Source organism: Cygnus atratus, chromosome 12 (genome assembly GCF_013377495.2).
Source record: "Cygnus atratus isolate AKBS03 ecotype Queensland, Australia chromosome 12, CAtr_DNAZoo_HiC_assembly, whole genome shotgun sequence".
Taxonomy (NCBI): Eukaryota; Metazoa; Chordata; class Aves; order Anseriformes; family Anatidae; genus Cygnus; species Cygnus atratus.
In genome coordinates, this window is record NC_066373.1 from 1,307,020 (window position 1) to 1,319,415 (window position 12,396).

Here is a 12,396-nt window from a genome sequence, read left to right on the forward strand (position 1 = left end):
CATTGTGTCTAACCATGAAAAAAAAAAAAAGAAAACTCTTACTGTATTAGTGATAAAAGAAAAACAGTAAAATCAGCATGTGGTTTTTACCTTTCTACAGGCAGGGCCCATGTCTCTCCTTGTTTGTGAAGATGATATGTGGACACAGAAGTCTCATACCTGCCCTTCTGGGCAGGCTCTGTCAGCTTATTTATCACCAGGTTAGTTTTCCAAGCAAGAATCCTATGGTTATAGTGTGCTAAAGGCTAGCCTGGCTCCATTTCCTGAGCTGTGAGGCATGTACCTGTCTGGACTGCATCGTGGAGGGACTTCACTAGTTTTCAGGCTTCCAAAATTTCTCATTTCAGAAAAATAGTCTGGACTTGATCTTAGGAACGTGAGCTAAATGTTTTCCTGCAGAAGTGCTGCTGTAGCAGGTTAATTCATTGAGATGTATTTTAATGGAAGCTAAAATAAACCAGGCTATGAATGGATCCAAAAGAAAAATAGTAGGATGCTTATTTCCCAAACTTCCATATTGAATATTTCACTAGAAACCCCTTTTAAAAATAAAAGTAAGACCCCAAATCTGAGTTGCAGCAGTGCGAGGCTTTCTTTTAAAGAACTGTTGATTTTATTTTCCTTTACTCAGTGATACTGAAAGTGAGAAATTAAAAGTCTGATAGACCAGATTAGCTGTCATGGAAGCTAAAAAGTCTTGAGAGTTTCGAATTCTGCTGGGTTGAAATTACAGCTAGTTGCTCCAAGTTACTCTGTTACAGAAATGTACAAATTTAGCTGCAGGTTGATAAAAGGAAGGGAGGAAGAACATGCTTAATTTACCTGGTGCCTCTCATCTGCTGAATTGGTATCAATTGGTATCATTGCACGGAATTGCTCGATGGGCAGATGCAGTGTTTTGCTACTTGATTAATTCTGAGATTTTTCTGCAAATGGCTGTTTTGTTACCAGTGAGATTCATCTATTTCTCCGATTCTTTTGTTTGTCTTGCAGGGTCCTTCCCTGAACGATGCTCATATTTTAGGACTCGCTGCTTTTGTGATCCATTTAAGTGAATCCAGGTCTTTAATTCCTGAAATGGAAGCTGATTTGGGGATTTCTCAGCCTGTTGCTGAAAGGGTCCTTTCCATTTCTGAGTACTGGAGCTGCTTGCTGGTGTGCAGGACGAAAGAGTCGTTCTCCTTCTGCATGAGGTGAGGTCGCACATCCCCCACATGCTTGCTTCCCTGGGCAATGGCTTAGGTTTGGCACAGGAGGGGTGCTGGGAAAGCTCCCGTGTTCTTGCGGAGGATTTCCAGAGCGTGTTTAGGTGTAGGTGCTGCATAGAGGCGCTACACAGAGAAACAGGCTGATGGCGAACCCACGTGAAATAGCGTCCCGATGACTGTTGCTTGCTGGAGAAAGGACTGACTGGGTGATCTCAAAGGTCTGGTTTAGTCGCTGGTGATTCATGCCATTAATGTGCTTGGTTTTGGGGGCACATAAATAGAAATGACCCCAAAAGCGAACGGGTTTTGAACATGGTGGTTAAAACTACTTTTAAAACTTCATCTTTGCTTTGACTTTGAACTTTTGTGAATGGGAAGAGGGATGACTGAACCAGCCAGATAACTGAATTCTCTCTCTTTCTTGATCAGGTTTTGCACTACAGCAGTATCTTATCTGATGTGCAAGTTTCCATCCTTTTCTCATGATGATCTATGTGCCTTGGTTCCTCCTAGCCTTGTTAAAAAGGTAAAAGGAATAAATGTTTTGCTATTGCTCATGAGAAAAATCAGTCTCAGTTCAACTTCCCGCTGCAGACTCCCGTGGAACTATAACCTGTACAAAGAAAGCTACATAAAAATGCATCTTGGCACCCTACTACTTTACCATTTTGTGTATTTGCTTGTTTGGCAGTTTCAGACAAACAGATGTTGCAGTGTTTTCTTTGTTGTTGTTGTTGTTGTTGTTTTTTGTGGAAAAGTGCAGAATTTTTCTGCCTTTATATTTCAGTTGCAGTACATTGTACCACGGCTGAGCTTGGAAGCCCGGGGAATCACGTGTGAGGACGGTAAAGCTGACCTAAATTGGAGTTCCCTGTCGTGCCCCTCTCTAAACTACAGAAGAGCCAGCCTCTGTTTATGGAAGCAAGCACGGTTTCAAGAGCTCTTGAAGGAAAAAGCATTCCAGGTAAAAATATTTCCCGTGCCTTAAGTTCATGCTGGGACTCTCATTTTTCAGATCTCCCCTTTACAATTTCCTTTTTGCTGATACAAGCTTTGTGTAAAAAATCTGATATCTGAAAAGTTGGTATGACAATGGGGAGACGTGATGTGTGCTACGTCATGTACTCAGTGTTATTTGTAGATTTCGATGGTGATGATGAAAAGGCAGAAATAGATAACCTGAGGTGAAGCTTCTCTGTCCTGTTTATGGCAAAACTTGAAGCCTTGGCGTGATACAGTATACAACAAGAAAATTATCAGGAGCTGTAGAGAAAAGGCCTGTCCCTCACCTCAGCTTCCCACTGTGTGCAGTGTACAAAGTGATGATGACTCAAGTCACTGAAAATACTTTCTAGTGGTTTTGATGCTTTGTCTAAATGTCGGTGTTCTCCGGAACCACTGGGGTGTCTTGGATTGTTTGGCTCTGCCTTGCTATGAAGCAGGTTAGCATATCAGATATTCTCTTTATACCATCCTTGCATTATATCTGATTTGACAGGATTGCTTTTTTTTTAACCCAGTTCATGTAAAAACCAGTTTGTGCAGAGGAGTTTGTCATATTATTAGAATGATTCCATGCGCTTTGCTAGTTTAAAGTACGGGACTAAAATACCTTTGCATTCTAACCTTTCTCTGATGCTTATACCAGCCTGCCTATGCTGCTGCTTTGTTCATTTTCAAGTATGTTTCTAATAACCTGTGTTCGTTCTAGTATCTACACTTCAAGAATGTGGGCATTTTTGGGAATGCCAAAGGGGTGTGTTTGTGAACGAGATTCTCAATGGACTTGCTTTCAGTAAATTTCTAGATTCCTGTAGGTTTTTATCTTAGATTTCTTGCAAGGGAAATGGTACTGTAACGTCCTTGGCTTGATGCCTCCAGTTTAATATCTTAGTCTGCACTGGGTTGTGTCTGGATACAGGTGAAGGTGGGATTTATTTTATTTTGGAAAGAAGGCAGCTGTTCTGCACAAGTTACTTGCCTTGCTGATCTGCTCTCTTATATAAATTGTTTTTTTTGTTTTTTTTTCTCCTCCCAGTTATCTTTCAGAGAGTGGCTGCTCTTGGAACTAGAAGTGCACCCTGAAAAGGATGTTCTTTCTGCTTCAGAAAGGTAAGTGCAGAGATGTTTTAATCCCAGGTTATAGTGGGACTAGTTCAAGAGTCTTTCCCACTCAGATTAGGAAAAAGCCTTGAAGACCAGGAGGTTAACAACAAAAGTAAATAAGAAAGCTGCAGTGTGGCACACATGCCTGTTGTCCGCTACAGGCTAAAGCAATGAATTGCAAAGTTCACACAATGCTGGAGTGAGCTGTGTGTTTTACCTTGAGGAAGTTCACCAAGATGACCTCTGGCCTGCATATGCAGTCCTTCCACGTGACTTTTTATAAAACCTCCCTGTTTCCAGAAGCAAGAGGGCTGTCATCTGGACATGTGGCGTCTGGTGGATGGCTTTACTTATATTGGCACTTGCATGCTTGTGTCTGTCACTCCATGTGACTTGGTGCTTGAACTTCCTTTTATAGTAAGGTAAAGGAAATCTATCACAGCAATTTAATGGTTCCCTATTTTCTCTTTCAATATTGCAGACAGGATTTCCATTACTGGGCTATCTATCAGTGGTATCTTCCAGCACCTTCTGCTTCTGGTGGCTGTGATGGAGACCTGGAAAAGGCATGCGGCATTATTATCAACACCATTCTGGATTTCTCACAGAGGTATTCTGTTTCACGACTTGCAGTTCTGCAGAAGCAATAGTTCTGCTAATGACCTTGCAAGCTAGGAGCTGTGAACTTGTCTTAGGTGGGGCTATGTTTTCCTGAGTGGAAGTGATTCCCTTCTCACAGGTCTGGCTGCATGTGAAAGCTGGGAGGTTTCTCTGCATGATTCACTGGTCTTTGCGTCTTGCTTTAGGTGACAGGTTTGGGGCTGAAGTTACAGATAGCTCCTACTTTGTCTGGCTTTACGTCGAATTATATTCAGATTTGTTTGGCCAGACAAGCATCAATGCCCTTGAGGAAGTGGCTGAAGCTGGAAAATAAGGAGGGGAAGGGCTAAAGGAGAGTTACATCTACAGCTTATTTAAGGAATGTTGATATTAGACGTTTATGCTCATGTGAAGCCATTTGATTATTTTTTTTCTTTGAATTATGTTCCCTTTCTGGCCTAAAAGGGATAGTTACCTGGTAATGTCTCTTCATTTCAGGTTGGACCTGGGTAGCTACGGCCAGTTGAAGATGTCAGTGAATCCTGATATTCTTTGCAAGTTGCAGGTGATTTCAGATTTTAATGCCTATCTGTGCGTTCAATCCTTGAATCTGTTCAGGCAAAGATTTTTCCTAAAATGTCCGTGTAAGAAAGGCCGATACTCAGTTCTCAGATGTGGGCAGCGGTGTGGAAATAGACAGATATTGAGCTCTTTGAATTACTTTGGAGAATCATAGGGGGTTTGAGTGCAAACTAATGTGTAGCCCTGATAAACACTGTTTTTTCCTGCCCTACCTCGTTTAGGAGATGGTACTTGAGCTGGGCTGTAGGCGAAAGCTGCTTTCTGGCTGTTTGGATGCCAAGAGACAGTTCCTGTTTAAGATTCTTCAGGAAAGATTGAAAGACAGAAAGCACGACTCTGCTTTGGGTGAGCAGTTGTGGAGGCAGCAGGAGCTGCTGTTGCACAGAAGGTAAATGCAGATGTGAACGGCTGGGAATACCTTGACCAGATCTGCTGTTCAGAGGAATTATGTTGTGTGCTCGTGCAGTCAGGTAGCCTCCCCTCAGATCCCACTGCAAGTGGAAATGACGGAGTCCTGGTAGCAGCTGTGCAAGGGATGTTTATTCCGTAGCACCCACGTAGTTTAAATGGGTTTGTGTGCCATCGTGGGTTAAAAGTTGCCCCTGTCACTAGACTGGATTTCAAAGACCACACATCTTCCTGGACTCTGTTTACAGCCAGCAGCACCGTTAATGCCGTCACTTGCATTAACCATCATTAAATTACTTGCTGCTGTAACTTAAGAGTGCGTTTCCATTTTCGATCCATAGATAATATCTTTGAAAGTGATCAGTATATCTCGTTGAAATGCAAGTTCCTTCCTGGTCAACAGGAAAAATTCCTGGTACAGTTTCTGTCAACATGTTTGAGCTCTGTCATGTCTGACATACTCACAAACTCTCCTGAATATCAAAGTCTCGTGTCCTGAGAGTGTGGAGCCAGATTCTCTTCTTGATGGCAGCTTTGATTTTGTTTTTCTCTCCTGCCTAAGGATTCTGGTAGGGCTCCCTGCATCCACTCTGATCATGACTTGTCGGAAGGGAAAGAAAACAACGTTGGACTGTGAAGACTTTTTTCATTTTGTAAACTCTGAGCTGGTATGTGTGGCTAGCCAAACAACTTCTTGTTGGCAAATGCTCTAGCTTAAACATGGGTTTATGACAGAATTTAAGAGGCATTCAAACTTTTTCTCTCCTCATCTTGCCACAGAAGAACGTCTGTTCCAGAGGGTACGCGCTTCCCTACGACATCACCGCCCACTTCTTCAGGGTAACTCCTGCTTTCGTTGTTCTGCTCTGTTGTTCCTGCTAGCCAGAGCAGACGTTCCTTTACAAGATACCTGGCTATGTACGCTATTCTTAGCAGTGAGATGTGCTCCTTTCACAGCTGTTTTGAGAATTGTTGGTGTAAATTACCAAAAGACGAGCAGTAGTCCAGGGAAGTGAAAAGAATTAACAGGAGGAAGTAATGGTAGAGACTAATTTTAATACAGTGCAGCAAAGTGTGTGTGTGGGAGGGGGGGAAGAGAAGCTGTTGAACACATTCCTTTTGCTGGGCCATGCTGACCCCTACAGTTACTTTTGATTAGTTTACATTTGGGTTTGGGAGGTACTTCAGAGCAGCAAAGACATAGGTGTGTAGTCATCTTGTATTATATCCTCTTCCAGGGCCTGCTGAATGCCAGCTTGGACTGTGAAGAATCAGCAGAAGCGGTCAATGATGTTCTAACAACGAGTCAAGCCAAATGTCCCATTGTGCTTTTCTCTGCAGTGGTATCTGCTCATATTTTTTTCATATATAACTCAGTTTGCATTTCCAGGATGTGAAACTTCTCATGTTAGTTATGTGTGTATGTACATCTTGGGCTTTTCTATTAAGGGGGCAAAAAAAAAATTGTTTCTCGGTAGCTGGCTGCGATAGCTTGCACACCTTATTACAAACAGCTACCAAGTATGCCGCCACTAATGCTGCTGGTTTCTGGCTTTCTCCCTAGCTCTGGTGGCCACGGTTGGAGCCAATACTTTGCTGTCAGTGGAAGAGACTCTTCGGGGCTCCGCTTGCAGAAGAGTTGGAAAGACTGAGGGAATGCCAGTCCTCAGCTACGGGGTGTGTATGAGGAACCTGAATGTGGAGCTGCAGGCAGGAGAACCTGCTGCGAGGTAGCTTGGCTGTGATGGATCAGCACGCAGGAAGCCTGTTCTCTGAGACAGGCTGGGGTTCAGCAGGCAGTGTGAAATGCTAGTGCGGTCTGAGGCTTGTAGGACAGCTACATACAGATTCCTTTGTAGAGTTTAAACTCAGAACGGGTCATTATAATCATTTAGTCTGGCCTTTTGTGTAATGTGGGTCAGAGTGTTTCACCATAAAGAGAAGAGAATCTTTTTAGAGGAGATTGGAAGGCAGACTCCCTGTTAGACAAACACTGGAAATAGCCTTTAGCACAGTGTTGAGTCATTCCCTGAAGCTGCCGCACCCTTCACACCCTGGATTTGGTTTCACACCCTGGATTTGGTCAATCTCTGGTCTCCTGAAACTACTGACTGCTTCTCTGCTGTATCCTTCCCTCTGTGTCATTTCCCATGTGGTAAATCTGCTGTCTGTTCAGTGTCCTGCAGCTTTTCACTGAAAGCTGGGAATTCAGTGTAAGAATCTCCTTGCAGATGATTGCAGGCAGTAACCATATGATTCTGTAGTAGTGTATACAGCTACCTACCTGCCCAGCCTGTGATAAAAGAGATTTGGGAAGGCTGCTGTCTGTTGCTAGACTTCCCTTTATTTCTGCAAACTCTCCAAGTAGCATTCAACAATAGGGAAAAACTTGGGGAGAAAAATTACTTTTTTTTGTCCCGGTCACAAATTTATGCCCTTTGCCAAAGCCCGTAAATCTCCTCATTTACAGCTATGCTTCTTTATCTAAAACTATGTCATGCTGGTTTTGTTTCTTAGCTTCCTTTCTTCAGGAGGGGTTTTTCCTCTCTCTGGCCCTCCTTGGATTTCTGCTGCCTTCCTCCACTGCACCGTTCAACAGCAGTCACCACGTGGAAGAGAGAGAAACGTACTGAAGAGGTTGGGGACTGACACGGAGCAGGCAAGACTGGACACATTTTAAATGTCTGCTGTTCTCTACACTTAAAACTAGAAGTAGAATATCTTGAACTGAGAAATTGTAAACCTTGTTGTGAAATCTTGCTGGTGGCTAGTTGATAGAATGTAGCTGTAGATTACCAGATACTAAATATTTATCCTAGAGGCAAAGTTTTTTCAAATTTAAAATTTGACTCAGATATTGGTTTCTCTGTGAAGTTAAGGAGGATTATTAAATTGCTGCTTTAAAAAATAAACGAAGATGGAGAGAGTGCTGCAGAGATTGAGAGCTCAATCCATGGCACACTAGAATCACTTCTCCTTTTGACAAAGGAGCTGTCCTCGTTAATTTTAGTTGAGGCATCTTGGTTGGAAGGCGAAGGAGATGCAGAAAGTGGCTGTGAAACAGGAGTGCAGGCATCTGAAGGGCTCTGGGCAGGTGTTCTGGGAATCCTAGGGAAAAGACTCCCGGGGGATTCCCAGGTATGCTCCAGGAACACATCTGCTGTTTCACCATGGCTCAGGCCGTCTGTGCACAGGAATTCTCTGAAGCCTTCTGCTGAGAAGGAAGTTGTGCTGCTGCTCTGCCAGGGGTGTGTTGATCTTCAGGGGATAGCAGGGACCAGAGCTCAGTATGGGGAGTGTCTCTGTATTGAGAAATTCACAGGTAAATCTTGTTCATGCTGAACCCGTGCCTTACTATTTACTCCTAAGTTTTAATCCTCAGGGCAGCAGTTGCGGTAGCTGCTCTTCTTGCCGTGGGATTGACTCCACCGTTGTTTATACTGGTCTAGAGCCAAAAGCTGTTAGTCAGAAACCGATCTCACCGAGGTGATAGGTGCATTTAGTACAGGTGAAATAATGACAGCTTTCACCTCAAAAATCTTCCTTAAGATAGGAGGAGGGCACCAGTAGAATGAGAGCAGCGGGAGGGCTGAGTGTAACGGGTCCCAGCAGATCACACTGGCTGCCTGGTGCTCAGCCTTCGGGTCAGACCCTCAGCTACTGCTCCGGTTTTGGTGGAATTCCCCAGATCTGTCTGTGGTGGGGACTTGGCCTCACAAACAGGACGAGTGTGAGGTCAGATGCCAAATCAAATCCCTCCAGGTGATAGGCAGTGTTAAAATGCTAATCTTGCTAAGTCAGAAGGGGCAGTGTCGTGGGATCAGCCACCTTGGGGAATGAGGCACTGCGGTTAAATCCAAAGAGCTCAGTCGTTCTGCATGTGCCACTCCCTTTTGTTTGATTCACCCACATGCAGCAGTCTGTGCCTCTGGAAGATTTTCGCCTGAAGTGTAAGGTCTCTTGCTGCTCTTTTCTCTGCCTTGGCCTGACTTTTGTGCATGTGCACACGGTCCTGTGCCATGCACGTAGCTTGCTGTCTGGCTCTGCCCTCTCTTTTCTCAGAAAGAGACACGAAAAGAAAGGAGGTTGAGCTTTACAGCTTGGTTAGCAGCACAAATAAAAGTGTTACGTTAAATTCCCAGGGTCACAGAACTGCATCCTTTGATTTCAGTTGTAAGGATCCGGAAAAGCAGTAACATGTGGCAGGACAGGATTGCAATGCACTTGCTGAGGTAGGAGGCTGCACAGCATCTGCTGGTAGCATGCATGGACCAAGATTAGCTCGCCTCCAGGTTTACATCTCTGGTAGCTTACTTAGTTTTCCCTGTATTTGGTAGAATTTGCCATTTGTTGTCTGAACTGCTGACTGCAGCGAGCCTTGCTTTGAAAAACTGTGAATTTAGTGTGGAATTTACCCTTAGAAGCAATGAACCAAGTCAGGCCCCAGTCTCTCTTCTTCAAATGCACTTCCTTCACCCGGAAGGAGCAGCAGTGCTTGTAGTTCGTCCAGGTCTATCCTGGACGTACTTGGTGAAATGTTATTTCCTGATTGGAAAGTGTGAGTTCTGAGTCATCGCCGCGGATACAACTAACAGGTACTCTCTTTCCCTTGCAGCTTCTTGTTTCGCTGCTGTTCTTCTCACTCATGGATCTCATCTCAGCAAAAATAGCACCAAAGGTAAATTCAGCCCTCAGGGAATTCTCATGGCACTAAATACATCTGATCGGCTCGGTGTGCTGCCTAAAAATGCTTTGTACCAGTACTGAGAAGGCTGGTAGCTTGTTCTGCCAGAAGGAAGGGATCTGCAGCGTCCCAGACAGAGCCTGCTGAAAGCCCTTCTGTTCATATCAGATGGAAAGTGTATTTCCTTCTATCTGATGTTATCTTCCCTGTCACTACAGGAGCTTTTATTTCTGAATGACTTACTATTCTCAGTTTCCTGCTCAGACTTTACACCTCCAGGTAGTGCCGGAACCTCGTATCTATCTCTTGGCGTTTGTGTAGCATTGCACGTTTGTTGTAAGACGCTTTTCCTCAGGCCAGAAACACGCACGGAATTTCACAACAGAAGAGTCCCTAACAAGGAGGAACACGGGTTTCCAAATGATTTAGTGCTACAAAATGGAAGAGCAAAGACCACAAGTTTCTTTCAGCAGCTCCATGCCCTAAGCACCCTCCTGCCTATGAATGCGTTTGTCTTTTTCCCTTTGCTGCCTTCTCAGCTTTGAAGTGCAACCGTTGGTGTAGTCAGCTAGCAGATTGGATCGGGGAGCAGATTCATGCTAAAAATAATCATTTGATCTCGTCGTCTTTCATTGGGGGAGTCTGGAGGAAGAGTCATTGAGGAAAGAAATATCTTGAGCAAACAGATAGGGGAGGTTGTTCCAAGTAAAATGAGCAATGCAAAAAACCCTCCCAAGGCTTGCTGTCACTGGAGAGGTTAGAGGGGAAAAGTCTGCTACAGGCGACAGGGTGGGGTAGGTGCAGGACTTGCAGGGACTTTGCGGAGCACAGTTAGGAAGTGAGCAACCAGTTTGTCACCAGCACACCCATACTGCTTCCCCTGCCCCTGTTGTGATGAAGCGCCTGCATTGCACAAGTGCCTGATAGCCCAGGGAGGAACCCAGGCCCCCAGGCGAGGGGAAAGGCTTGGGCTAAATTCCTGAAGGTCCTTTAATAGAGCATGTCATGTGTGTGATCTCTTACTGGGACTTCTGCTCTGCTTTGATGCAACTAAAACCTAAGGTGACCTATCCTTTCTGACACCCAGGAGGGTGTGGATTTTCAGACCTCTCTGGAATGGTCCCTGGAGATTTTGCAATGCCTGGAAGAGAGGGGCGCGTCCTGGCCACTTCTCTTCCAGTCAGCAGAAAAAGGTGAGCGAGTCCTGCCTCCAAGGGATGGAAAGTTGAGGTTTAGTGCTGGACAGTAATGCTCTCTTTGATTAATGAATGTGCTTTGTAAGGAGGAACTGTTGGGCCTTTGTGAGCTGCATGGGGAAAAAAAAGTTGCTTCAGTAAAGGCTGAGAACATCCTGCTTCTACCCGACGGTACGGTGACCCGGCTGACAATTAGAGCTGCCTGAAACTCGGTATTGTTTCATCTGGTAGAGAAAGCCTAAGAGGGAACAGCTGTCTTCTAGCTGTCTTCCCTCAGGATCACCGCACCCAAGTGTCAGGGTTTAGTGTGGGCTGGGAGGAAGCTGTGCAGCCCCTGCGCTGCTGTAGCAGTACACGAGGTAGCATGAGGACCACTGCAGATGCTTAGTGCTTCTCTCTGGCTGTTACAGGCTCCAGAAAATACTTTGTCCTGCACAGTGCAGCCTCCGACTGCCACAGCCGGCTCTTGCCTCTTGCGTTCTACAGGTAACGAATGTCCTGCTGGTTTCAGAAGGAACGTGCTTGTGAGGGAGGATGGGGTTGGTGGCTGACATGGGCAGCAGCTGGCCTGTTGGTGAGCTGAGCTCCTATGTTAGCTGTGCAGGAGAGAACACTGGATCATGGCAGGGCTACTATTTTAGAAACCCCCCGTCTCTTTTGCTAGAAGTTTCCCTTCACCTTTGAGCTTCAAATGGAAGTGTCCTAGGCTGTGTTATTGCTCCTGGCAGGGGGTGGCCCTGCACACAATGGGACTTGTGAAATAGATGGCAGCGGGAGCACTACCTGAATTTACCTCGTGTCTTGCTGTTAGAAACTAAGGTGGAATTGGCACTGACTGGATACGTGTGTGACTTCCCATAGCCTCACCCCTGGCTTTGACCAGGAGCTGCTTGCTAGAGAGCAGCTCTTCCTCTACGTGGCGCTCGACCTCTACATCCAGCTGCTTCAGCTCTTTGTGGAAGGGAAGGAGCTGCCCCAGGCTGAGCAGGTGGGACAAGGCCCAGACCCTGCGGAACACGTGAGTGAAGCTCAGTCTCTTTTTCCTCTCCTAACTGAATCCTATCCATTTTCCCTTCGCCCTGCTGCTTGCAGCATCCCCCTTGTTCTCGCTCTCCTGTACAAAGCGGTGGGATCGCGTGGAGATGCCTTTGCAGGCAGGCAGCTTGTTCCCAGCCTGGGGTGAGGGGCTGCAGGCGCTGCTGGTGCCTGAACCCTCAGCTGCCCCGCTGCCGTCCTACTTGTACGGGGCCTTAGAATGGATGGAGCCATTGAGCGAAGGCACAAGGCTCAGCTTGTGCCTAGGCCACGGGTAGAGCCTGGTGGTCCCTGTGCCCCTGCTGGAGGCAGGGGCTGAGCGCTGAGTGACACCGCTGGTGGCTCGGCTATGCCTCATCTCGTCTGTTCCTCAGGGGGATCCCGTGGAGGTGATCTCGAAGGCCCGTCGGTTCCTGCTTGCTGCAATTCCTCGCTGCCCTACCAGAAGCTTTGGAAACATAGGACCGGTGCGTTGAGCATTTTCTCTCCTCCCAGTCTGAGAGCCCAGTGTCTGAGCAGCACCAGCTTGCGTAGCCTTTCTTACCACACTTCACTCGCTTAACCGGCGGCAGGCAGC

At 45.9% G+C, this 12,396-nt stretch overlaps 1 protein-coding gene across 3 annotated transcripts in view; it reads left to right on the forward strand.

The window, feature by feature from the left end:
* Window positions 1-12,396, forward strand: part of FANCA (FA complementation group A) — a 34,826-nt gene that overhangs the window by 21,826 nt on the left and 604 nt on the right. For all 3 annotated transcript variants that reach the window (XM_035566252.2, XM_050713195.1, XM_035566253.2), the window contains exons 25-42: window positions 101-200; window positions 994-1,193; window positions 1,638-1,734; window positions 1,996-2,172; window positions 3,247-3,320; window positions 3,796-3,924; window positions 4,413-4,479; window positions 4,718-4,884; window positions 5,467-5,572; window positions 5,685-5,744; window positions 6,143-6,247; window positions 6,469-6,581; window positions 7,422-7,563; window positions 9,520-9,582; window positions 10,676-10,781; window positions 11,195-11,270; window positions 11,646-11,802; window positions 12,194-12,286. In XM_035566252.2, coding sequence (XP_035422145.1) covers window positions 101-200; window positions 994-1,193; window positions 1,638-1,734; window positions 1,996-2,172; window positions 3,247-3,320; window positions 3,796-3,924; window positions 4,413-4,479; window positions 4,718-4,884; window positions 5,467-5,572; window positions 5,685-5,744; window positions 6,143-6,247; window positions 6,469-6,581; window positions 7,422-7,563; window positions 9,520-9,582; window positions 10,676-10,781; window positions 11,195-11,270; window positions 11,646-11,802; window positions 12,194-12,286 — 2,032 coding nt within the window. The remainder of the gene's footprint in view (window positions 1-100; window positions 201-993; window positions 1,194-1,637; window positions 1,735-1,995; window positions 2,173-3,246; window positions 3,321-3,795; window positions 3,925-4,412; window positions 4,480-4,717; window positions 4,885-5,466; window positions 5,573-5,684; window positions 5,745-6,142; window positions 6,248-6,468; window positions 6,582-7,421; window positions 7,564-9,519; window positions 9,583-10,675; window positions 10,782-11,194; window positions 11,271-11,645; window positions 11,803-12,193; window positions 12,287-12,396) is intronic.